This window comes from Zootoca vivipara, chromosome 9 (genome assembly GCF_965207765.1).
Source record: "Zootoca vivipara chromosome 9, rZooViv2.hap1.1, whole genome shotgun sequence".
Classification (NCBI taxonomy): Eukaryota; Metazoa; Chordata; class Lepidosauria; order Squamata; family Lacertidae; genus Zootoca; species Zootoca vivipara.
Genome location: NC_142592.1, coordinates 60,250,936 through 60,277,629, shown reverse-complemented (window position 1 = coordinate 60,277,629; position 26,694 = coordinate 60,250,936). Strand labels below are relative to the sequence as shown.

General features: G+C 43.9%; 1 protein-coding gene across 15 annotated transcripts in view; it reads right to left on the bottom strand.

The window, feature by feature from the left end:
* SOX5 (SRY-box transcription factor 5) overlaps positions 1 to 26,694 on the bottom strand; it is a 723,673-nt gene that overhangs the window by 288,422 nt on the left and 408,557 nt on the right. For 8 of the 15 annotated variants that reach the window (XM_088652478.1, XM_088652473.1, XM_088652474.1 and 5 more), the window contains one exon: positions 14,954 to 15,080. In XM_088652478.1, the coding sequence (XP_088508604.1) occupies positions 14,954 to 15,079 (126 nt within the window). In that variant the 5' untranslated portion in view covers position 15,080. Of the gene's footprint in view, positions 1 to 14,848; positions 15,081 to 26,694 lie in introns of all 15 variants that reach the window. The other 7 variants (XM_035127886.3, XM_088652472.1, XM_035127885.3 and 4 more) reach the window with 1 other exon arrangement.

The following is a 26,694-nucleotide window of genomic DNA, read 5'->3' as shown; positions in this document are numbered from 1 at the left end:
TGAGACTGATCTGCGTTGAAACTCATTGTTGTGGTGGATAGCAAATTCTTTTCTCCACAACACAGATTGCCAGCATAACTACTGAACCATTCTCTCTCTCTCTCTCTCTCTCTCTCTCTCTCTCTCTCTCTCTCTCTCTCTCAAGTGTAAAAGTGCAGCAAGTGTTAAAGGCACTTCCTTCTCCCACATTCGAAGAATGTGGCCTCGGTTCAGTGGAATCTCCCATTTCTTCCACAAATGCATTAAGCCACAAGTCTCATAGTGACTCATACAACCAAGGTTTCCAAACTTGACGCAGCTGCTAGTCCAGTCCCCAATTTCCACATCTCTGATGCACAAGAACAGGATCAATGTGCACAGGGCCTACACGTTTATCTGAAACCATGGCAGGGTTCCAGATCATGCACACACTTGTATGCGCATAGGAACCATTCTTCCATTCTGTTTCCTGCAGGAAAGTTGGAGCCAGTGGGGGAGGAACTCAATTCAGTTTGCAATGAAAACGTTGGCCTACCCAATCTTGACTTTCAGAAACGATTTGTGAACTATAACGCAGTTTCGCAGTGAAGTTCTGCAGCCCAAAATACATAGCCTGGGGCAAAGTGTGCATTGAAAATGCATACATTAGCCTAAGGAGCATACAAAAACACATTATATTCGGGAAAGCTGATTTGCAAAAAATGAGCAATTTAGGGACAATTGCCTACAAAAATGTGTAAATTAGGGGGGGATGTAAAACTAGGGGAAGGATCAGCTAGGATAATCATTTTCCTATCCATGCATGTGCACATAATGGATTGCTCCTATAGATGAAACTTGGAGAAGGGGCTGAACTTAATGTTCAGTATGGGGTATGTTGAATGGCCCCCAGCCATTCTTGAAAGATAAGTGCTAGCTTCAATTATTTGGGCTCAGAAACAATTGGGCAGCCAATGATACCTTCAGAATCAGCATAATATGACTCTATCTAGATCAGGCATCCCCAAACTTTGGCCCTCCAGATGTTTTGGAGTACAATTCCCATCTTCCCCGACCACTGGTCCTGTTTGCTAGGGATCATGGGAGTTGTAGGCCAAAACATCTGGAGGGCCGCAGTTTGAGGATGCCTGATCTAGATAAACCAGTCACAATTCTTGCATCAGGGGTCAGCACCTGTGCCTTCAAGGCAGTCCTATGTGCAAAAATGCTGCATAACCAAGCTTATGATACTACCCAGGTCAATATGAAGACACTAAATTTATACTGCAGTCCTCAATCTTCTTGCCACAGAACAGTTTTAAATTTAGCCAAAAAAAGGGGGGGGAGTGCTTTATTATTATAGCCTCGTCCACTACCGTTTCCCCTTTCTTTTTTTTAGTCAGGGACTCCATCTATCAGATTTTTGTATGCCAAAACTATTGAAAAAAAGTTCATGAATGAATAAAGCTTTCCATCGTAGGAAGCTTAAAACACACACGAAACAAACGTGAATAGGAAAATAAAACAATAAAGAGACAGCAAAAGCAGAATAGGAAAGCTACAAGTGATTAGCATATTTTAATTACATATAATTGATCTGCCCACCAACATATTGTGCTTATTCTGACATGCCCCCAATTCCCTGAAGGTGGCTTCACAATAGAGCCGTCCATGTGTGTAATGTAAATGAGATTTCTCAGGGACTATTCTCAAGCCAGGTCAGCCTTCTGAGTCGTGGGGTCGTGTGCACGGAAAGGGAATCTTTCAAACAGAGCAGGCCAGGCTGTCTGTGACAGGGAGCTCATGGGTGGGGGAAGACATAGTGACGGCCATTGCTCAGCGACAAAAGAGTTCACCTCTTGTTCCTCCTGCTGAAAGATGGTTTGGGAATCTGAGTCCCAGAGGTCAAATGAAGCCCTTCAGTACTCCTTATCTGGCCTTCGGGGATCTCCCTGGCCCATGCCCCTTCCTCAAACCATGCTTCTCAGTTGCCCTCCTCTGAGTGCTTTTGCCTGGTTGGAAGATGTGATAGCGCTTGTTTGGATGGAGAGAGGCATTGGAATAGCTCGGTCATTAGACCATGAGTTTCTTAATCTCAGGGCCGTGGGTTCAAAAGTTTCCTGAATTGCAGGGGTTGGACCAAATGACTCTCGGGGTCCCTTCCAACTCTACAGTTCTATGATTCTGCGTGTGGTCAGAGTCACAGCCGTTGCTCCACACACTTTTGCCTCTGGCCCCATCCACCTCTGACATGAAGCTGTCAGAAGGTTCCCAATGATGGAATATGGCCCCCATGATGGAATGTGGCCCTGGGCTTCAGATGGCTCCCAATCACTGAGCTAAAGGGATATCAGGTGGCAGAGTTGGGAAACAAGGTTGTATCCAATGGTGGTCATACATTGGGTTGTATCCGATATGTGATAAGTGAATTTGTTCTGGCATTCTTGTTCCATTGGTGAAATGTGTCGTGCCAGCAGAACATTGCTATGCAAGAGAATGCATAAGGAGGTTGTTCGTGTACAACTTTGGTGCGCAACAAGTTTCTGCTAGTTCCACTGTTGCATTGGATTGATGGGGTGAATTACAACTCAACCATCTGCCCAAGAAAGTGCCCTTGCACTAGCAAACAAAGGAAAATTGGATACAGGCCAGAACCAGGGTGGAGTGTTGTGACTCATGTGCGGGGCCAAGGCAGCCCTTTGGTGGCTCTCAGGTAGAGTTTGTGAGTTTACTGGCTTTTAAACCTTATTTGATAGGACAAATACGTACTGGTTGGATCAGTAACATTATGGCTGGTTCAAATCAAATCAAATCAAATCAAATCAAATCCCTTTATTGGCATCACAATATAAAACATTTCAAATCACTGGGATAATTAAAAGGACAAGGGTGAAGATGTCAAAGGTTATAGGGTCACACTGTGGTCGTGTGCACTTAGATGTTCTGCTACGCCCAGTCTATTTCCCAAAGGGATGGTTCATTGGGAACCCTTTTGGGTAAAATTGTGGCTAAAAAGGAAGCTACTAGAGCTTCCCAAACGTGTAGATCAGAATGTAACTCCCAGACAGGTTGCTCACTTCTCCAAATTGTGTGATGAAGTTTTAAGGTGCAAAATGTGTAAACACAAACAAACAAACATTTTGCATAAAATTTGCAGGCAAAATGCACATTTTATGGATGGACGTATTATAAAGTTTGCATTTTGCATTTTTAAACATACACACACACACACACACACCAACACTACTGTGGCCAACTCATTGGCGTTTATGGCAAATAAAGCCAAAAATAATATAATAAAGCCAAAAATAAAATCATACATATATGAAGAACCAGTGCTATATATATTCTTTTCTCTCTCCCCCCCTTCTTATTAGGCAGGGCACATCATCTCCATAAAAATTGACCAAACAAAAGCTTAATATCCTGCCCGAGCACAGTTATTAATTAAACAAAGGCCCAATTAGCACCTACTTCTTTTCACCTCAATGTTAAAAGCATCCACTTCGCCCTCTCGTTTGTCTTCATCCCCTTTCCTCCCCATGGAAAGCTAAAACCCTACCCCCAAAACCCTTCGGGCCACACGGGGAAGAAAGAAAACGAAGAAGGCAGAAACATACACACACAGAGAGAGAGAGAGAGAGACTCTTAAATACTATCTTTCCTCTAGGCAGCAATTTCCACAGATGAAGAGGTCACCACTGTTTAACAGTGTGCCCGCCACGTTAATTTAGTATGACAAGATAAAGCAGTAATCTCTGCTCGGAGAGGCTGTAAACCGCCTGCTATCCAGGGACATGCTCGAGTCGATTTGTACTGTATATCACTTTATACAATTGCCGTGACAAAGCCCCTAGAGTTCTCTCATGTAAATCTCTCCCGCTCTCTCCCACTCAACTTCGCTGCCAGTCAGACGGAAGCGGATCGGCGTTATAAGCTATGCAAACTTAGTGTCTTATGCATGCCAAAGGATGCATGCTCCCAATCCCTCCTCCCGCCCCCAGCTCTCCCTCTCCCTGCCTCCCTCCCTCCCCCCCTCTCTCACACACCCCTCCAGAGAAGATGTTTAGGACTTTGATAATCCATTGATCCCACTTCCATATCGGCTTGTATTTTTCAATCTGTCATGTTAAGTTGTCAGAAGGGGCGATTATACCGATGTTTCATGTTTCGAGATTTGCGTTCCCGGGAACGATAGTTTTCAAAAGCCTTTCTTGCGAGGGTTCTGCGGAAAGATTATCCCTAAGAAAGCTGATGCAAATATTATTACTGGCATAAACCTGGTAATAAAAACCGTAAAGTGTTTTAGGTAAAGACATTTTAGAGATATTCGGGGGGTTATAAACATAAGAGTTTAAAGCTGGATAGAATTCTCTCTCTGTGTGTGTGTCTCTGTCTCTCTGTGTGTGTTTTAAACCTGTCAGCTGTTTAGTCTTTTCAGCACGAAGAAGGAACAAAAAAAATGTAGAAGAGAGAAAATATTTCTGTCTATATACGTATATTAAAAGAAATATAGAATCGCAGAAGAATATGCACCAAGCATCAATAAAAAAAGGTTACATTTTCAGCAAGGCAGCAAAACTCTTTGTTGCATAAAGAGTGCTGTACTAAACATGTTTACTCAAAAGTAAGTCTCGCTAAGCTCAATGGGGCACACAGAATTGCAACCGTAGCAATCATAGTGTGCTCAAGGACATAATGCATCTTAAAGGTAAAGGTACCCCTGACCATTAGGTCCAGTTGCGGACGACTCTGGGGTTGCGGCACTCATCTCACTTTATAGGCCGAGGGAGCCGGCGTTTGTCTGCAGACAGCTTCTGGGTCCTGTGGCCAGCATGACTAAGCCACTTCTGGCGAACCAGAGCAGCGCATGGAAACGCCGTTTACCTTCCTGCCGGAGCGGTACCTATTTATCTACTTGCACTTGATCTGCTTTCGAACTGCTAGGTTGGCAGGAGCAGGGACCAGATGACGAGAGCTCACCCCATCACGGGGATTCGAACAGCCAAGCTTCTGATTGGCAAGCCCTAGGCTCTGTGGTTTAAAACACAGCGCTACCTGCGTCCAATAATGCATCTTAAGTGTGGAATTACTATTCAAAGAATGAAGGCGAGTATTGGAAGGACCAGGGTAGACAAAAGAAAGGACTTATTCACACAACACAGAGTCAAACTGTGGGATTCGCTCCCACAAGACACCAACTTGCATGGCTTTTAAAGAGGATTAGAAAAATTCATGGAGGATAAGGCTATCAATGGCTACTAACTCCAGTGACTATGTTGCAGGCAGTATGCTTCTTAATTCCAGTTGCTGGAAGCCACAGGAGGGGAGAGTGTGGCTGCATTCAGTTCCTACTTGCAGAGGTCTCTATGGCCAGTGTGAGAACAAGATGCTGGACTAAATGGGCCAGGAGCCTAATGCAGCAGGGTCTTCTTACATTCTTAATAAACTGCTATTTTGTTAGTTCGTTCATTAGGTAGGTTCGCAATTGAGATGTGAACAGAACAAAACTATCCCTAACTCTATCATTTGACAAAGAAGAAATGTGGTTCTTGACTAGAGATAGAGGAGGGATTTTATTCGGTCAACATTTAAAGCTGTACCTACCTAATCTGCACTTTCCAAACCGTTACAAGAACAGGAACACAGCCCTCTTCGAAATTTGCAACTCTCCCAATTTTGCAATGTATATACAAATGCATCTATCTATCAGGCTAACAAGTGCATAGAAATGATACATTACTGAAAATGACATACAGTACAAAAATGTGTTGTATTAGGGTAAAGGGATTTGCAAAAAAAACATGTGTGTTAGGCAAAATTGCACACCAAAAAGTCTATGTTAAGATAAATTTGCACTAATACGTATGCATTTGAATTCCCATCAGAAATTGTATATGTAAAAAGAAATTAAGCTGGAAACGAAAGAAGAAATATGGAGAACTGAATTTAAGTTTGGGGAAAAATGAGAAATGGAGAGAATCTGAAATTGAGAGATTTACCCATCCTTATTCTTGACGTAGAGCTGTCACTTTCAGTGACAGTCCTGAAATTCTCTCAAACATGAAAAGTTGCCTTATGCCAAGTCAGATTCCTCTCCATCTAGACCAGGGCTGCCTATTCTGGCCAGCAGCTGCTCTGCAGAGTCCCAGGCAGGGAAATATCTTCCCCATCATCTGATGCTTACAACTGGAGATGACAGGGATCGGGTGTAGGATCCTGTGTATTCATAGATGTGGAGTTTCAACCTCAGTAAAATACACTACAGCAGGTAAACGTTGTTATTCCCCATATTGCAAATGAGGGCACAGAGAGAGTAACCCGAGGAGGAGATATGAAACAAGGGCATCACAGAGGCATCCATCTCTTTTTTTCCCATGGAAGGGCCACACGAGAACTTTCACAGTAAGTCACCTCTCAGTGCAGCAGGCGAAAGTTAGGATATGATGTAGTGCATTTGTTCTTCATCTCAACCTCTTATTTACATCTCTTCAAATCCTTAGCGGATGGCTGAGGATAAAACACAAACACTGCTACCTACCGAAAGGTAAACAATTGAAACGACACGCACTGGGCCAACGATAGATTTGCACACAGACAGGCTGCACGTTTGGATTAAACACAGATCAGGAAGTAAGCTGGAATTAAGGCAAGAGTGCTGACGGAGTGATTTAAGTATGACAGCTTCATTTAGAATCCAACTCTTTCTGCCTGGATATCTATATGTACACGGACATGAAGGCATATTGGATACCGACAAAGACATATCTGATGTTGCAGCCTGTGCTACAAAACCTGCCAGCTTGCTTCCCAATGAATGTTGTTTTATATTTAGGGAGCTGCCTTACTCAGACCACTGGGTACACCTAGCTCAGTTTTGTCAACTGGCAGCAGCTCTCCAGGATATTGGACAGGGGACAGTCCCACTTCTTTTAGAAGATGCTGGGAACAAAAACTGGAACCTTCCATGTGCAAAATGGACACTGCACCATTAGATCTAGCTTTGTGGCCTTCTGGTGAGTCCCTCGCTGCAAGAGGTGAGATTAGAGGAAACCAGGCAGAGGGCCTTCTCGGTAGTGGTGCCCTCCCTGTGGAACACCCTCTCATTGGATGTCAAGGAGATAAATAACTATACAACCTTTAGAAGACATCTGAAGACATCCCTGTATAGGGAAGTTTTTTAATGCCTGATGTTTTATTTTGTTTCTGTGTATGCTTGAAGCCACCCAGAGTGACTCTGATGGGCGGGGTAATTACAATAATATCATTAAGCTAGGGCCAAATCACTAAACCCTCAAGGGATATCGAAAGGAACCAACAAAACGAGTTAAGAGGAAGTGGTGGATTTAAAGGCACAGGAGCCCTGAAAATAATGAACAGCTCTTTTCTTCACCGTGTTGGAATTACAACTGCATTTCATCATCGGAGGTGGGGAGGAGCTCAGCCCAAACCTGCTTGGGTTGCTCAGGAAACAGTGGGATGCAACAAGCTAGCTAACAATGGAGGAGGAGGTTGTCAATGGCTGCTTGCCATGATGGCTATGCTCTACCACAGTTGGAGACAGCAAGGCTTCTGAATACCAGTTCATGGAAACCCTAGCAGTGGAAATCGTTCTTGTGCTCGAATCCTGCTTGCTGGTTCCCCACATGCAACTGTTCAGCCACTGTGAGAACAGGATGCTGGACTAGATGAGCCATTGGCCTGATCCAACAGGCTCTGATGTTCTTAAGTTCTTAGCAACGCACCCTGGACGTTCTGTAAAAAGTGTGCGGACGAAGGATGGCCATTGCAAGGGAACAGGTCTAACGTGGAAGCGCCTCTAAGGAACTGCATCATTCCAAGCAGCCCTGTTTAGGGAAGTTTTTAATATTTAATGCTATATTGCTTTTGACACTTGATTGTGAGCCACCCAGAGTGGCTGGGGGAAACTCAGCCAGATGGGCAGGGTATAAATAATAAATTATTATTATTATTATTATTATTATTATTATTATTATTATTATTCCATGTACCTGGATTGTAGATCTGGATGTCCCCTTCCTTTTTGCGCACAATGCACCATCATTATATTTCAAAAGGTGTGATTAATAATTAACAGGATTATGATGTTGAATAATCAAAAGGATATCATGTCGCCGAAGCAAAAGAAACAATTACCGGGTGCAAAGCTTTTTTTTAATTGGCCCTTGTTCCAAATCATCGGCAAGCGTTCGCTGTGACTTTCGCCTCTATCCTATCTGCAGCTTGCAAACAGATAATCCTGTTTCCAGAGCTCTTACACACACACACACACACACACACACACACACACAAACCGCTTCTCCTTCTCCCCATAGGGCTGGTTTGAGTTTTTCAAAGTGCAGGGAAAGGATGCTGTAGCAAACACCCTCCCTCCCACATATAATGATAGCATTGTTTGGGGATCTGTGGCAAAGTCATCCCCAGTTAATTTAGACACAAACTCGAGTCAATTGCTTTATCTTGTGATGTGAGCTTCACAGGGTTCCTGGAGGTTGCTGGCCTTACTTAACATGGGGGGGGGGTGTGCCTCATCTTCTCACATGTAAGCTGAGCTTTATTGGCAACTGGGAACACAGCGCTGAACTTCCGCAGCTCTGTTGATGCAGGAGGAGTTGGGGGGGGGGAACAGTTCCAAAGGTCTTGTCATTAGCGTTGGAAAGCAGTGGCCAATTTAATGTCTAAAACACTGCGATGGCAGCGCAAGTGCTGGCGAATGGGGTGCATCTGTGTGTAGAAAACATGCCAAGACTTTCAAATCTCTCTCTTTTTATAATTCCAGGTGTGTGTGGGGGGGAAATAAACCTCAGTATTTGAGCTCGCAATCGCACATTCTAGTTTCTAAAGGGGACCCTGGGAGGCAGATAAGCCCATAAGGAATTTCCTAGTGGGCCTGGTCAGTATCACATGGGCTTGCTGAAGAAGGTCACAGCACTACTACTTCAACCCAACTCCTGCAGAATGTAAACTGGAACTTAAGGTGCAGTGTAAGTATGGTGGGGGGAGTGCAGCCGCAGCCCCTTTCAGGGGTATTCCAGGCCCCTCCCTGAATGTTCAGCTTCCATTAATTTTTTCTTACACTGGTTTCCACAACTCTTTATTATAAAATAGAAAAGGGAAAGTGCTGAATGCAATTGCTCACTAAGAAGTGATACAGTGGTATCTTGGTCTAAGTACACTTAACTACAGACTTCCTGAACCAATTGTGTACTTAGACTGCGGAGTACTTAAAAAGTACTCAAACCGAGGTGTACTTAAACCGAGGTATGACTGTACAATTCAATACGGTGTTGAGAGAAGACACCATATCCCCTCACAGAGCTACAGTTCCCAGAGTTCCCTGGGAAAAGGGATTGATTGTTGTTGTTTTATTAACGTATTTTTTATTAAAGATTTCTTGGTTTACAAAAGTATGTGCAATGTGTCTTTTTTCACGTTACATTTTGAGACATTAGTGTTACATTAGGAAGAAAAGGGGGAAAGAGGTGGAGGGGGCCATGGTGCGTGGAAGTGGGGTTGGGTGGCGATGTTTCTATTTTGCTTAATGTATGTGTGGGGTTTTGTGTCAGGATCGCTTGTGTGGGTTCTCTTTACTATTTGCTTGTGTTCCTTTGGTGGTGAGAGAGGTTGGCAGGGGTGTAGGAAGATGGGGCAATAGGGGTGCTCTGCCCTGGGCAGCGTGATCCTGAGGGTGCCATCGCGGCTGCCCCCCTGCCCATGCTGGGCGCCACGCCCCAGAACATGTGTCACGCCCCCAGAATGTGCACCACACCCCCATGGGTGGCGCACCATGCCCCCAGAACGCGTGTCAGCCCCACCCCCACCTGCTCTCTGCCCCCGGTGCCAGAGCATGAAGCTCCACCCATGGAGGTTGGCCTAGGGTGTGGTTGTTTGTTTGTGACTGGCTGTGGTGAACTTAGTTTTCATGTGTGAGTGGGGCGGGTGGGTGTTTTTGAATCAGGTTAGCCATATTGATTTGTATGCTGTTGGTGGATTCTTGTCGTTGTCTTGGTTAGTTTTTCTAATAAGGCTGTTCCCCATACTATTTGGTACCATTGGTCCATGCTTACTCCTGACAGGTCCTTCCAGTGTCTGGCTATGATGAGAGTAGGTGGGTTATGAGCTCTTTATGATGTGAGTGGGATTGATTGTTCAACCACTCTGAGAATTGTAGTCTTCTAACACCTACCACTATCCTTAGCAAACTACTTCCCAGGATTCTTTGGGGGAAACCATGGCTGTTTGAAGTGATATGATATGAAACTGCTTTAAATGTATAGTGGAGATGAGCCCCTAGTTATCAAAGCAACTTGTTTGCGTGTTACACTGAACACAGGCACAAACTGCCTTTACTCACGTTTGTGTGACGACGTATACTTGTTTATTTCTACAGCTCTGCTACTGTGTACACAGATTGTACACTCATCCACGGTTACATGTGAATAGGGGTGTTTGCCCATTTCAGTCAACAACCTCACAGGGTCGTTGTGGGGGTTAAACCTTGAGCTCCTTGCACAAAAAAATGGGATATAAATGTAATAAATAAAACTAAATAAAAACAATTTCAATTATTTTTGCCACCTGCTTCATTGGACGTTTGGAATATGAGATTCTTATAGTTTCAAAATTTTAGGAGCACTATTATTTATGTGGAGTTTGTTGGTGCCTTTGACAAATAAATACAAAAGCTGCACAATATGCTTATGACCTCCTCTCCTTTTGTTATCTTGCTGCATTTTGTATTTTACTTCTGGGGATTTTTGTCGCTGTTCTAAACCTTTCCTTATTTGAAAATCAACAAAAAATATTTTAAAAAATAGATGAGCTGCACAAACCAGCGAATATGCACGCTTTCACACAAACATTTGCACGTGTGAAGACAGCTTATATAACTGTGTTCGATGCAACATGTAAACAAGCCTTATAAGCATATAGCTCAACTATCTCCACAGATACACAGATTGTACGCTTGTTCTGTGCAATGTATGAAGGCACCTAACAAGGTCTGTCAAGTACATGAAATGGGGCTGAGGAAACACCCAATATGATATAATGGCACTGGGAAATGTACCCTACAGAGGAGGAGTGAGAACTTGACAAAGGGCTTCCATTTTCAGTGACCCACCTGGCCTTCACCATAATTCCCAGATTCACCCATCAACAAATTGTCTCAGCAGCCTCCTCTCACTTCTGTGAAGAGGGCCAGAGCAGTCTCTCTCTTGGCTCTGTGGCCCATTCAAAATATTTATTGCTGACTTTCACCGGTCTGGAAAAATAAAAGCCACCAGAACGGACTATCTGAATACTCAAGGCACAGGTTTCCACCTCGTTGGGTTTGTACACAATGTTTCAGCTGCCCCGAGTGAACCGGGCGTTTGCTCGTATTGACACAAGAGGCTCAAGCACAAATATTTTCTGGTATGAAGTCATTCAATTGTCCCCCCCTTAGGTGTGTGCCTGTATGACTGGAAACAATGGAAAACCTATGGTTCCCAGCACATTTATAAAACAATGTGTTTGCTTTTCAGGTGATTATTTTCTGCTTAACTGATTCCAAATGACTCTCTTAAAAAGACGCCAAGTTGCTCCTAAACAAGAGGTTGCCAACCAGCCCCACCCTGGCTCACCAATGCAGTTGCCCCCCCCCCCGTGGACTCTAAACTTCTCAGTTACCCCTAATATGACACCGTAGGGGCCTCCCATGGCTAGCCTAAGGCAACTACATTGTTTTAAGTTCACTGTCATTTGTGTGCCCCGCCCCCTGCTTTTTGTTTTGTTATTTAAAAAAATGTCAGCACCAAAGGCCAATGTAAACAACTTGCATCATGATAATATCCTGCCTTTGTTTTCATTTTTAATTGCAAATTCCCCCAAGGGTCATCTAGTCCAACCCTCAACCATGCAGGAATCTTAACGAAAGCATCAATGACAGATAGCCATCCAACCTCTGCTTAAAAACCTCCAAGGGAGGAGAGGGCCTTGGGAGACGCCCAGTGATGTTGAGTGTTGACACCCGTCCCGATCTCCACTCTGAGTTTTCCTCTCTCAGCCTCACCTAACCTCACAGGGTTGTCGCATGGATAAAATAAGGAAAGGTGGGCTATAAATGCAATAAACTGATGTATGGGAAGCCTTGCATAAAACTGAAATGCTAGCTCTGAAGGTGCATTATATTATTTCTGCTGCTGCTGCTTGATGCAACATGGACTGCTTTGTTTATTCCGCCCCAGGGGTTATTTTGTAAGACAATGTGTGTGTGTACACACTGAAAGGCAGAAATATCAAACGTCAGTTTGCAAGACTGGAAATTATATGTATGGAAACAGCTTTCAAGTGCTACTTTGGTGATGACATTTAGTGCAACAGTGTTTGCAACAATATAATTCCATCATAAGATAAATATCAATTTAGCATGAAAAAAAGACATTGAAGGAAGACAATTGCAAACTTTCATCACCATTATTTGCTTCATTTTAACTGAACTGGCCTTGTTCGGGGAAGCTGGCCCGCCTCTTATGGAAACAACAGCGTGGAGTTTAAACTGCGAAATTGTGCGTGTATTGTGTGTCTGCAGAAGTGCATAATTACGCTACGTACTAACTATGCCTTATTGCCATGCTGCACATACGGCATCTAAGCAAGCTCTATCTGAATCTTTGCAAATCTATTCGCCATGCGATTTGAGCGGAGCACATTCCACATCGTTCAAAAGTAATTACACTTTTGTCTCCAGTGTAGGAGACGGCTTTCCCCCAAACAATGAAAATTCTCATTATTGGAGCTGGCACAATAACTACACTGGTGTTCACAACACTCTGCATTGTCCCATCACAATTAAAAGGGGGGAACCTAGCCGGAGCTAGATGCACAAAAGGTACGCTTGCAAAACTACATTCCTCCTCCAGAACTGTTCTCTATTTCTTTTTTTATTTTTATTTTTTAAAAAGGTCTGTGGAGCACAGGGATTGCTAATAGAACAGAGAGGCTGACACAGTGAACTGAGAACCATTGCCACCAACAGCACACAGACCCACTGGGATCTTTCCATTGCCATTCCCTTGCAAAACAGATTTCATCCCTCTCTCGGCATTAGTCCTTATCTGCAACAAGGGGATGAAAACCTCAGGCCTCCCTTACAAGGCTGTTGTAAGGAATGGGGGGTGGGGTGGGGGAGGATACTTCTTAAAATCTAGATTCATGGCACTCCTCCAAGGAGCTCAAGGTGGAGCTCCCTCTGCACATTTTATCTCTGCGATAACCCTATGAGGCAGGATAGGCTGGGAAAAGATACGTAGAATGGCTAGCTGGATGGGTCTTTAAGGGCAGAGCTTCGTGGTTAACAGGAAATTTGAACCTCAGCCTCCCAAACCCTAGTCTGACATTTGTAACCACTGTGGAACCATTCAGGCAGTTTATCAGCCATTGATACTATTTTAGAGGGTTGGACTAGATGACCCTTAGGGACATTCCCACTCTACAATTCTATGATTCTAACCCATACAAATGAGTAATTTGAGGCTTGAACAGAGAGGAGTCACCAGAAAGGGAGGAAAGCACACACACACACAATCACACACACACACACACACACACACACACACATGCTTCTGTGTATCTGAAGAAGTGTGCATGCACACAAAAGCTCATACCAATGACAAACTTAATTGGTCTCTAAGGTGCTACTGGAAGGAATTTTTAAATTTTGTTTCGGCAACAGAATGTTGGCCTGTTCAGGATTCCAGCCAGCCAGACATGCCCTTTCACAGGATACTCCATTCCAGTCCAGTCCCCTTCCCCACTCCATTCCCCCCCCCCAACAGCCAGCCAGCCAGCCTGCTTGCTCAATGACTGTTCTGTCCTTATTGAGATTTTTGTCCCACCTCCCTATAAGGCTGTCACTAAGAAAATTATGTGGAGTTCTGGAAACTATGAGGTTCCACTGGAAGACCACTGGAAACTCCCCACATTTGTGTGGATGCTGACATTTTGGCTACATCACAATCCACATCTGGATAATGAGCTTGCTATGAGAAGCGCAAGAATCAGCTTCACTTCTACATGCTTGCAGAGAAATCTCATGCTAATGTGCAAATTGTGTCCATTTCTGGGTGCTCCCAGGTGCCTCTGGCCAGTGTGCTCCTGATTCACACATCACATCTATTTTGGCAGGCATGCCAACCTCAAGATTCCAGTATTGCAGCGGGTTGGACTAGATGACTCTCGGGGTCCCTTCCAACTCTACGATTCTGTGGTTCTATGTGGATTGTGAACCTCTTTGTGCCTCCTGTAATTCCCCCTCATCCCTGAGAAGTTACCCCCCAACCACTCCTGTCCCACAAAACATCCTCCCTAAATCCACAGATTCCCTATGCAGTCGGTGTAGCTCTCTTATCTCTACCCTACTAGGAAATCTGAAGATGTAGGGAGGAGGAAGTGTGGGACAGCCACAAGGAGAATGACACATGCATGAGGGAGAATGAAAGGGGTTCACAATGCACATTAAGCCGAGCTATGGGTGGGTCCTTCATTCCGCAACCTCACTGGGGAGGAGGGAGGTTATTTATTTTTCACTCTATCACTTGATTGATCTGAGGATTTCGACAACTGCTTTCCAACTTGGCGAGGGCCTCAGCAGAGAGCTGGAGGTTTGAGAGAGGTGGTGCATTTGGTCCTTGATGAAACAACGCTCTGTTGGAAGAAGGGGGCGCCAGGAAGAAAAGTGGTCCGGCTAGGTCAAAGTTTTCCCATTATTGTGATGTGTTCCGTACATGTGATGGCAAAGCCGCGCACCGTACAAAAGGAGAGGTCTTTAGATGCCAAGCTATTGTGGAGGCAAAAGCGAAAGCACAATAGGAGCCTGGAGGAGACCTACCATTGTGTTTTGCTGAGAGGTGGGAGTTCTGTGGCCGCAAGGCTCCTGCGTCAGCAGAGAAACTGGCTGAAATTCCTCAGAATGAGGCTTGTTGGGATAACTCACATGCAAAGGAAGGTGAAAGGCTTGGAGCCCGTCACTCTCCTCTTCTTCCACTTTCTGTCTGCTTGTCACCATGGCTACCTCTCCATCTGTTTCCCCATACGGAGAGGCTGGTCGCTTGGAAGACATCCTACAAGGAACAAAAGAGGGGGAAATAATGAAACCTCCACATAAATCCTTAATGCCGTCATTGTGTGGTGAGGGGCCATTGTAACAGAAATGCCTTTTTTGTGCTGGCGGAGAGCAGGAAACCATCCAAATACCACTGCAAAGCACACACAATCGGGAACAACGGCCAAGCAGGTAGCAGCAGAATAGCGCCTGTTTGTTGTGAGAATAATACACTAATATAGCACTCTCTTGTATGCTGGGTTCTTAAACACAGTCACAAGGGGAGGGGGAAATTACCTAAGAGCACAACATAATGAAATGCAATTCCACTTTATTTTATTTTTATATAGTCAGAGGGGGACTTGATTCTTTCTCTCTCGCTCTCTCTTTAAAAAATACCACGTTTTGGAAGAGTTTGCAAAAGGCAGAACATCTGTCCGGTGTACATGGCTGTTGACTTGCTCCTCTCTCTCTCTCTCTCTCTCTCTCTCTCTCTCTCTCTCTCTCTCTCTCTCTCTCTCTCTCTCACACACACACACACACACACACACACACACACACACACCATATTTTTCTGCATTGAAAGGGGAAAACAACCATAATGTTGTGAAGCTCAAACTTTTGTGCTGCTGAAAGTTTAGCAGTTGCATTAGCAGCCATTCTGTACATCTGTATTTGCGTGTTTAAGCCACAAACTGGAACAGTAAAGGCTGGTCCACACATGGGTAAGAGTAGAATCAAGTGAGAGTAAGATCAAGTGATGACTTGCTTGCGAGTATCAGCTATCACACAGGGAGAACTTTCCTATCATTCAGTGTCAACTTTTAGTGCATGAGTCTGAGATGCCCGAAGCGTTGAGTGATCAAATGACATACCAGCCCTCTGGGCACCACCCTATTCAAACTCATGCACAAAGCCCTATACAACTTAGGACCAGGGTACCTTTTTTTAAAAAAATGCACCTCAGCCCTGACCAGATGTCAAAGAGAAAAACATCTACCAGACTTTTAAAAGACATCTGAAAGCAGCCCTGTTTAGGGAAGCTTTTTAATGTTTAACCTTAAATGCAGGTGCCCATTGCAGAGGAGTGGGCATCAACAGGCAAGCTCCGCCTCTCCCACACAACTAGAAAATGCAGCAGTCATGGGTCCCACTTTACCGTGTCCTCTGAAAGGCTGTCTGGTCCAGGTTTGGTTTAAAGATATAGAACCAGAAAAAAAGATGGATTCAAACTTCAAGAAAGAATGGATTCAAACTTCAAGAAAGAAAATTCCACCTAAACATTAGGAAGAACTTCCTGACAGTAAGAGCTGTTCGGCAGTGGAATTTGCTACCAAGGAGTGTGGTGGAGTCTCCTTATTTGGACGTCTTTAAGCAGAGGCTTGACAGGCATATGTCAAGAATGCTTTGATGGTGTTTCCTGCTTGGCAGGGGGTTGGACTGGATGGCCCTTGTGGTCTCTTCCAACTCTATGATTCTATGATTCTAAGAGAGAGCAGGAATCTTGGGTGTTGCTTAGGGAAGCTTTTATTGTTTAATAGATTGTTGTATTTTAATATTTTGTTGGAAGCTGACCAGAGTGGCTGGGGAAACCCAGCCAGATGGGCAGGGTATTATTATTATTATTATTATTATTATTATTATTATTATTACTTATATACCCAACTGATCACTGTGTTGCACATGAGAGGGCTTTCTGCAGATACCATCCTATCTAGAGGTCTGTTCTGCAGGATGTTGAAATAAAGTCTTTTGTGTGGTGGCCCCTAATACTTTCGAATACACATCAGATGAACACCATTTCTACTGAGTTATTGGCATCTGTTGGATACTTTCCTCTTTCAGCAAGCCTTCAAAGTGGGGAATTTTTTAGAAAAGCAAACAAACAAACAGATGGCATGTTTTTGGATTTCAAATTGTTTTTATATATGTGGTTCTTTGAATTGCTCTTATGTGTGTACAGTAATGGTTTGATTTTGTTTTTTGTTTTAAAAAATAACCTGTAAAGCTAAATGGGAACCAATAGCAGTTCAGGTTTTCCGTGCAGGGCCGTCTTAAGTATATTTGGCGCCCTGGTGCCGTGGTGCGACGGATCCCTCCGGCACCCCCGCCCCGTTTCCCAGCATGGCCGGAGCTGCGTGGCCGGGCCGGTGGGCGCAGCGCACAGCGTGGCTGCCGGGGGTGCAGCTCCGCGGCGGGTGGGCGGGCGCAGCTCCGCAGCAGGCAGGTGGGCACAGCTGTGCAGCGCCCCCTGGCGGGCGGGCGCCCTGGCACCCTGCGCCACCCAGCCTGGCCGTAGGGCTGGCCCTGTTTCCGTGGATTCCCATTTGCTCCAATTCAGTGGTAAAAAGTGAGTTTTCTTAGGGAGAGTGCCAGAGCAAAAAAGAACGAGCTTGGACATGGACCTAGAAAGCCCATATTTCTAAGCACTTGAAGGGAAATGAGACAGATGGGATAGACAAACAGAGATATATAGATAGATAGCTAAATGGGAGGACCTGAAGGTTAAAATCCTTGCTGCTTAAAACTGGGCTTAAGTGAAGCAACTTTGTGCTCCTGAATACATAATGTCCAGGCTCCATTTCTTGGGAAAGTAAGAAAAGCAAAAGAAAATCCAGCATTCACAACATTCTAATAACAGCATTGCTGGTTTTCCTTTCCACAGTTGGAAAAGGTCCGTTTCAAAAGCCTAGTACCCACTTGAACCACAGAGGGTGTTGCGGGGACAGAAGGGTGCTGTGATCTTGAGCATGTCCATAGAATTTGACACAGGGAACGTGAAACAGCACTCAACTGGGCCAGGCAACAAGCAGCACCTTTAAACAGCCTTTATTAAGGGCTTATTTCACTCCTAATGACCTGATTTGAAAAGCCATTCTCCCCCTCAAAACTGTGAGACTTAATAATAATTTTAAAAAATGACTGATCCCTTCTCTCAGGAATAGTACTTGAGAAATTTGGTTTCTGAAAATTTCAGTGCAAACTGACTGGATCCGCAGATCTGCACCAAATATCCTTGGGATTTTGCACTTCCCTGAATTTTGTGATACGGTTCTTGGTTCAAAAAGATACCCAAAATGCAAGTGTGTATTCTAGCATAAAATATGTTCTAAATTGCATATCTTGAGGGGCAAAAAGGCACACTTAAATTCTATTTTGTCATAAAATATGTGTTTAAATATGAATGTTCCTGTAGCATTTTTTTTATAAAAAAAGTTCTAAATTGTTAAGGGCTAGAAGCAGACAGACCCATCCATCCATCCCTACCTTTAACTATGCATGCTCATCATCTGTTGCATAAAACAGGAAGGGGAACTTGTTGCTACCCATCCATTGCTGGACTCCAGCTCCCATCAGTCTATGCCTGCATGGCCAATGGTCACAGATGACAGGAGCTGGAGTCCCAGCAAAACCTGGAAGGACGCAGGTTGCCTATCTCTGGTCTGGAAGGAGAAAACAGATTGCTAAGCTTGTGGTAAACCTTGTGTTTTCAGGTGGAAAAGAAGATAAAAGCATATTCTTGTCATTTTAACATGGTGCCATAAATACAATGCATTTTATGGAGTACTATATATATATTTGTACAAATGCCCCAGCACCAGAGAGCTACTGCCCAAAGCCCAAACATTTAACAAAATTTAGGGAAAAGCAGAATTTACCGTGAATCCAACCAATTACTTTCTAATTCTCCAATAAATAAATAGACCTGGCATCTACTCCGAAGTCAAATGCTACCAACAAATACCTTCAACACAATTTATGCTTATGTGAAGAAGCCTATCAATGCTCACACTAGCTTGATTATTGTGCTATTACCACACCTCGAAGTTTCACCACTATTCTGCTTAAATAATAGGTTTATCAACTAATGCTTTAGTGCAGGCATCCCCAAACTTCAGCCTTCCAGATGTTTTGGACTACAATTCCCATCATCCCTGACTACTGGTCCTGTTAGCTAGGGATCATGGGAGTTGTAGGCCAAAACATCTGGAGGGCTGCAGTTTGGGGATGCCTGCTTTAGTGGGAATTCTTCTAGGACCATCACACAGACATCTTACTATGGGACAAATGCAAGTTCCCTCAGAGGTTCATGCCTCCAAGGCAACGACATCCATGTGCCTTTCAAGGAGTGGCTATGCACACCCTGTTCTAATTAAACAAAGGAGGGAAAATAGAAAACCAGGGCAGGGATGGAATTGAGTGTTTGGAACCATGAGCAGGAGCCCTCCAAACTGGCAGCATTTTGTTGAAGGTCTCACTTCTACCTTTATATTAACAAGATAATAATGTGCATAATTTGCAACCCACTAAGCTGATCATGGATCGTTGCCTTGTCATGGCGAAGGGGCTTGAATAACTCCAAGACACTATGAGCTATGCCGTGCAGGGCCACCCAAGACAGACAGGTCATATCCAAGAGTTTAGACTAAATGTCATGAACCTGGAGAAGGAACTGGCAAACCACTCCAGTATTTTGCCAAGAAAACTCCATGGACATAAAAAGGAGAAGCTTTGAGAAGAAAGTGAGAGTTTCTATTTAATGGGGTCATGGGGAGTCGAACACGAATAAGACGACTAAACAACAAAGCTGAATGCAGGTTGACCACTAGAACTCTAATAAGCCTCAACGCTTTGCCCAGAGGAACATAGGAAGCTTGCCTTATACTGAGTCAAATTCATTGACCTCAGTATTGTCTACACTGACTGGCAGTGGCTCTCCAAAGTTTCAGATAAGGAATCTCCCCCAGTCCTGCCTGGAGATGGCGGGGATTGAACCTGAGACTTTCATCATGCTCTACCCCGAGCGACGCCATTCCTCCTTGCAAAAGCAGGGAGGCTGTCAAGTATCTGGTCGACCCACAAGATCTGTTGAGCTGATTTTATATCGTTGGATCACAAATTGCCCAAGCCTGAAAGATAATGGACACAATATACCTCAAAGCATTCCTCAGAAAGACCCACGAAGGGAAAACGCTAATGTTCTCGCACATCTCCCATTCATTGCAGTGGATCGTGCCCTTTTTGCAAACGCTTTCTAACCAATTTTGATAACCTCCCACTGCTTTGACTTGGCTCGTTCAATGAGGGATGATTCCTTCAGAGACATCTCGACCCAAAGCAGATGCACAAAGCGTCCCATATTCAGAAGGGTGTTGTCATCTTGCATACAGCCACCTTCAATTCCAACTCAACTGCTTATACCATAAAATTATGAAAGTCTAATCTTGTTACATTCAGCAGAATGCTCCAGAAATACTTCAAGAAATCCACAAAGGCGCTTGGGGGGGGGGGGGGAGAGAGAACTGGCTTAGCCATGTCTTTAAAAGTGACAAACACCGAAGTGTCAGGAGAAAAAGATATGGGGCTATAAATCGTAACTTGTTGGGGAATTAATTAAGGGATTCATCAATCATTACGCAGCTAACACCACATCTATATGTATATACAGCTGAAATCCCATCAGCTGCCACAACCTTACAGCAATCCACAGGTTCACAACTCCCGAAGTCCTTCTCTTCTGACTATTTATAAATGACTTTGTATAATCTAGCATTAAGACCTGTAATTATAAAACAGCATTAAAAACAGGCCTGCATAGTTATGGATAATTACAGTTGGTACACTTTGGAGCAGAAAATTCCCAACAGAAATAGAAGGCATTTCCATTCAAACACAGGCTTTGCCTTTTTTGACAGTTCCAAGTCCACAGGATATAACAAGATGCTTTAAACTGCATCTCTCCCCAACCATGCACACTTCTTTTTAATGTAACAGACCCCCCCCTCTATTTCTCCATAAGAGCAAAGTTGGTTTCTCACTAAGTCCAATGATGCATGGATGGAGTCAATCAGCCAGCTTTGAGATCAGGGTGAAAACTGGTTGGCTCCAGCTTTTCTTTCATATGATTTAAGCTTGATCAGTATTCTATTTATACAAAGGTCTTGCCTTCCTTATACATTTTCATAATATTAGAACTCAAGATTCATCCAATACAGCAAATCAGTCAAAGGTCCTAGTGTACAAGAACAAAGGTATCTGCCTTATGTCCAGTTACAGGTAGGTAGCCGTGCTGGTCTGATGCAGTCAAAAAAAAATAAAAAAAAATCATTCCAGTAGCACCTTAGAGACCAACTAAGTTTGTCATAGGTATGAGCTTTTGTGTGCATGCACACTTCTTCAGATACACTGAAACAGAAGTCACCAGACCCTTATATATTGCTGAAAAATTGGCACACAGGATTTGTTCATCCAAGAGTTCTTGCACTCTGTGGCAGGACTTCATAACCTACACAAACCAACAAAGAAAGATGACCAACACCTTTCTATACCCTTCTTTAGACTGTGGAAGGCAGGCTGAATTATGGATAGCCATGGTCATCAGTCTCGAAGAGTAACAGCCTATCTGTACATTGCAGACATGAGCTGTACAGAAGTGATTTTGCCCAAAGTCTGGGATATGGGGAAGAAAGACCAATATTACTATAGACCTTAAGACTGCTGCTAAACATTACTGGATAAGCCTCTCAGTGATGGCTTGCTCACTGTTGCTCTTACAGGTTTGTTTTATGTTCATTTTTTATGTAGCATTTCCTTATGTTATTTATTAATTAATGTGATTTCTTATTAACCATACTGTCCTGGGGTGGGTTGCAGTAACAACAGAGTTTGCTATAATAAAAAGAGATGAAGCCGTTACAGAACAGTGCACATTCAGCAAAAGAGGCAGATCCCTCAAAACGAAATACCTCAACGGTCAAGACCCCTGGGGAAAGGGGACTTTGGCATACATCACAAGCAGTATAATGAAGATTCTTGAGACACCTCTGTGGGGATGGAGTCTCACAATTTAGGGACTGCCCCAGAGAAAACTCTAGCTAGGGATGCCACACTTTTGAGGGTGGCAGAACTACCAAGAGGACCCCTTCAAACGATCTTAACGTCTGAGAAAGTTGGCAGAAATTTTAACAACAACAATGGGGGGGGGGAATGGACCAAGGCCTGAGTCACAGTGGACACTTGAAGCTGAACTAAAATAAAATAAAAATTGAGACATCAGAGCAGCCTTACCCAACCTTGAGTTCCTAGATGTTGTTGGGCTACACCAGGCATCCCCAAACTTCGGCCCTCCAGATGTTTTGGACTACAATTCCCATCATCCCTGACCACTGGTCCTGTTAGCTAGGGATCATGGGAGTTGTAGGCCAAAACATCTGGAGGGCCGCACTTTGGGGATGCCTGGGCTACACCTTCCATCATCCCTTGTCAGCAGGACCAAAGGCCAGGGATGATGGGAGCTGTAGTCCAATAGGACCCACCGTTGGGAAAGGCTCATCTAGAGAACAAGCTTCAGGGAAGTCACTAACCCCCCAATACTCCTCTTCCACTATATGTGTTTCTTTACTGAAAGAAAAACAAACAAACAAAGAACCCTAACTTGTTAATCATTTTTTAAAAATGCCACAAAATGAAATAAATAAAAAGGTGTCTCTGCTGTCAATCATTCTGGGACATAATAATCTGTTAATTATTAGTTTCTATGAACACATCAATCACTCACCATTTTTTATATGCATGCATGCTATTTTTCCTCCCCTTTTTTTCTGTAATGGGCAAAGGGAAACAATAGATTGGTTAACACATTCCAAGTGAACAAACTCTGAGCCAACAAGCTCCCTGACAGCAGACACCCTCGGCACACCTCTGTGCAACTTAATTTCATGTAAATGCGATCTGGACTCAAGGCTTGGCAAATGGAAACCAGCATAGACTGTGCCACGATCTCTTTTGCATATTGGCAAAGGTTGCCAAAACCATTGCATGGAAGTCAAGATACGTGCCTAAAGCTCACCAACGTGAAAAGATGAGAAGCTGCTTTTAAACTGTCACCGGAGCATCATGCCGAGGACTGTCTACACTGATTGGCAGCAGCTCTCCAGGGTTTCAGAGAATAACCCTTCCCAGTCCGGCCTGCCGATGGCGGGGATTGAAACTGGAACCTTGAGCACGCAAAGCGGGTGCTCTGCCACTGAGGCTACAGCCCTTGCCAATATGAAGAGACTGTAAAAATGTACAACCTTGAAATCTCACTGATATATGGGTTGATGGATCGTGTGAAGACCAGATATGGAAATCGGAGCATGAACCAAGCCAGGCAAAAACTTTTCCTCTGTTGTCCAGGCAAAAATAGAAATTATCTTGTTGTTTAGTCATTTAGTCGTGTCCAACTCTTCGTGACCCCATGGACCATAGCACGCCAGGCACTCCTGTCTTGCACTGCCTCCCGCAGTTTGGTCAAACTCATGTTCGTAGCTTCGAGAACACTGTCCAACCATCTCGTCCTCTGTCGTCCCCTTCTCCTTGTGCCCTCCATCTTTCCCAACATCAAGGTCTTTTCCAAGGATTCTTCTCTTCTCATGAGGTGGCCAAAGTATTGGAGCCTCAGCTTCAGGATCTGTCCTTCCAGTGAGCACTCAGGGCTGATTTCCTTCAGAATGGATAGGTTTGATCTTCTTACAGTCCATGGGACTCTCAAGAGTCTCCTCCAGCACCATATTATATTAGCCCTGGCCAATCCAGAGGCTTTGTTTGGTTTATTAACTGACCCGGCTGATGCTGAACATTGTCTTTGCACCTCTGGGCTTACCATAGCTGCCAAGTTCTCCCTTTTTTAAAGGGAAATTCCCTTATGCTGAATAGGCTTCCTCGCGAGAAAAGGGAAAACTTGGCAGCTATGGGGCTTACCGACACATAACCTTTGCCCCAGATTTTTTAGGCACAGGTCTGCACTTTAAGGCACCACGTAAAAACACTTATTTGTATTTTAAAGAATTTTGCCCTGGTGCTCTTTAATGCTGAATTGAAACAATCAGCAATTTGGATTTTCTGCAGATTGCTACTTCCTCCGATTTGGTGGTAAGTAGTGGGTTTTCACGGGGAAAGTGCCAGGTTTTTTTTTTTTAAAAAAAAGCACTCAGATACAACACTTGAAAGTGCTGACCTGTGCCTAGAAAAGGGGTAGAAAAAGAAGCCTGGATGAGGCCTCAATCACAAACAGCTGCATTTGGCCAAGGAGGAAGCCAGAAAAGATACTTATTTTTTTTCTTGCAGTATTTCAACTAAGAGAGTAGGGGATTGTGATAGAGATGTATGGTTGTTCTGAGTTGGTTAGAGCGGTAACGCCAAGGTTGCAGGTTCGATCCCCATATGGGACACCTGCACATTCTGGGGGGTTGGACTAGATGATCCTCAGGGTCCCTTCCAAATCTTTGATATTGCCCTGGAAGAAGGTACACTTTTGCCTAAACACATTGCTACTATACTTTTTTGGGGGGTGCAGGACTTTGAGATCTCTCTTCTCTTTTGTTTTGTTGCTTCCATTGGCTGGATGTTCAAGACTGAGGATGGAAAGGCTCCCAGTCACTCTATATGAATCCCAGCCAATCAGGAGACACTGGGAGCCAAATAGGGCAGGGAAAAGTAAACCAAGGACATTATTTGCTGGGATCACTTTTTGTCTAGGCCTCCAGACAGAAAGGGCCTTTGGATTAGCCCAACAGAGATTCCACACCGTACTATACTGTACAGAAAAAGGAAATGCTCACATAATAGAATAAAATTGCAATTTTCGAAGTCAAACTAGTGCTAGCTAAATAGCCAAAAGTGGCTGTCAAGAAAGCAGTCATTAGATGTTTGTTAGCCAAAAAGAAGTCAGTTTCCCCTGAAAACGAGAGGTAATTAGAAAAATAATTCCTTAAAGGATAAATGATCCATTTCCTCCTTAAAGTTATCTATAAAATTAACAGTCAGACAGTGGGGCAGCGCTGAAACAAATTTGCCTCTCAAAAGTCTACTAAAAATTCTCCATAATGAAGTTTGATTCTGAATATCCTCCAGATATTCTCATCATACTCAAACATTTGCCAAATATTAATTGCATATTTGACATCCAATGATATTTAATGTCAGCATTTGATATGTGACACTTCATGTTTGACAGTATTTGAAAGTTGACAAGAAATTGCATTTAATATTTGACAGATGTTGGTAGCCAACATGCCAACATGGTATTTGGCATGGTTTAAAGGCACATTATGCAGTAACTACCTGGAAATCCTACATATGCTGCCATGATTGAAATGAAGAGAAATAAATGTGGTTAAGAAATAATGGGTGGTGTCCAATGCTACTGTTCCACTAGCTCAAGAGACTCTTCTTCCTTGAGTTCTGGTGGGTTGGGGACCCCAGAGAAGATTTTGGGGGTATGCAGGGGAAAGAGAGGAGACAGGGGTGCTGTTGCAGCAGTGGAAGCCTGCTAGTCCTGCTTTGGATACAACCCAATGAATTGCGTGTTCGATGACTGACATGCAACAGCATTTGATAGTTTTTTATTTAAAAGATATATGGCCAACACTTCATCAGTATATAAGTGGCAGGGTGAGGTTCAGCATAAAATAGACAGCCAACATACTGGTAAATAATCATAAAACAACTGCATCAACAACAGAACAGATACCAGTATTTTGAATGCAACACCATGTGCCAGATGACATGCAATGGCACTCAGTATTTGGTATACTGATAGCTTATGAGGTGTACTGTTTAATGACTAGAAAAACAAGAGTGGCCAAATTAGCCCAAAGCAACCACTGAGGTAAATCTTCCCATTTAAGATGCAATTGTTGTTGTTGTTGTTGTTGTTGTTACAGCGGTACCTTTGGTTACGAACTTAAATTTGTTCCAGAGGTCCGTTCTTAACCTGAAACCATCCTTAACCTGAGGTACCACTTTAGCTAATGGGGCCTCCCCCTGCCGCCGTGCCGCTGCTGCACGATTTCTGTTCTCATCCTGAGGTAAAGTTTTTAACCCGAGGTACTACTTCCGGGTTAGCGGAGTCTGTAACCCGAAGTGTTTGTAACCCGAGGTGTTTGTAACCCGAGGTACCACTGTATTATTATTATTATTATTGACATTTGAGTGGCGAATTTAGACATGTTCGCACAGGACAATTTTCCACCGTGCTACCTCACAGTCAAGCCACCAAGGAACCATTTCAAAGAGGAAAAGTTCAAGGAAATAGCTTTGGCTGGCGCACCAACAGAAACTGGGCACCTGCTTACCTCCGTTTGGGCAAGCGTTTCGATGCCAGGGACAGGCAATGGCTTTCAGCTCCCAACGTATTTCCAGCATGGCCCTGCGCACTGGCAACAGCTACCCATAATCCAGCTCCCACCTGCCCATGTCAAGACCTAACAGGCCGAGGAGTGGAGACCAAGGCATAGGACTGTGGCTTCAGCCCCAGGGAACATTCCGGCATGTCAAGCACAATGGGCTTCTATCAGCACAAATTTGGAAACAGCAGGACGCGGCCATTGTTTACATTCGGAGAAGGCCTGGCCTGATCGGTGACTTCTCTCATGCAAAAAGCCTCTGCTTGGTTGGGCTTGAATTAAACCTGCAAGCTCATTTATTTGTTTAAAAACTCCTCCGAAGTTAGTGCTTGTCCTTTAAAAAAAAAAAAAAGCTGACTGAATTTATTCTCCTAGAGCTACTCTAAGGAATTTACTTCACGTTTAACTACAAGGGAACAAGGTAGTGTTTGGTATTATTATTATTATCATCATCATCATCATCAT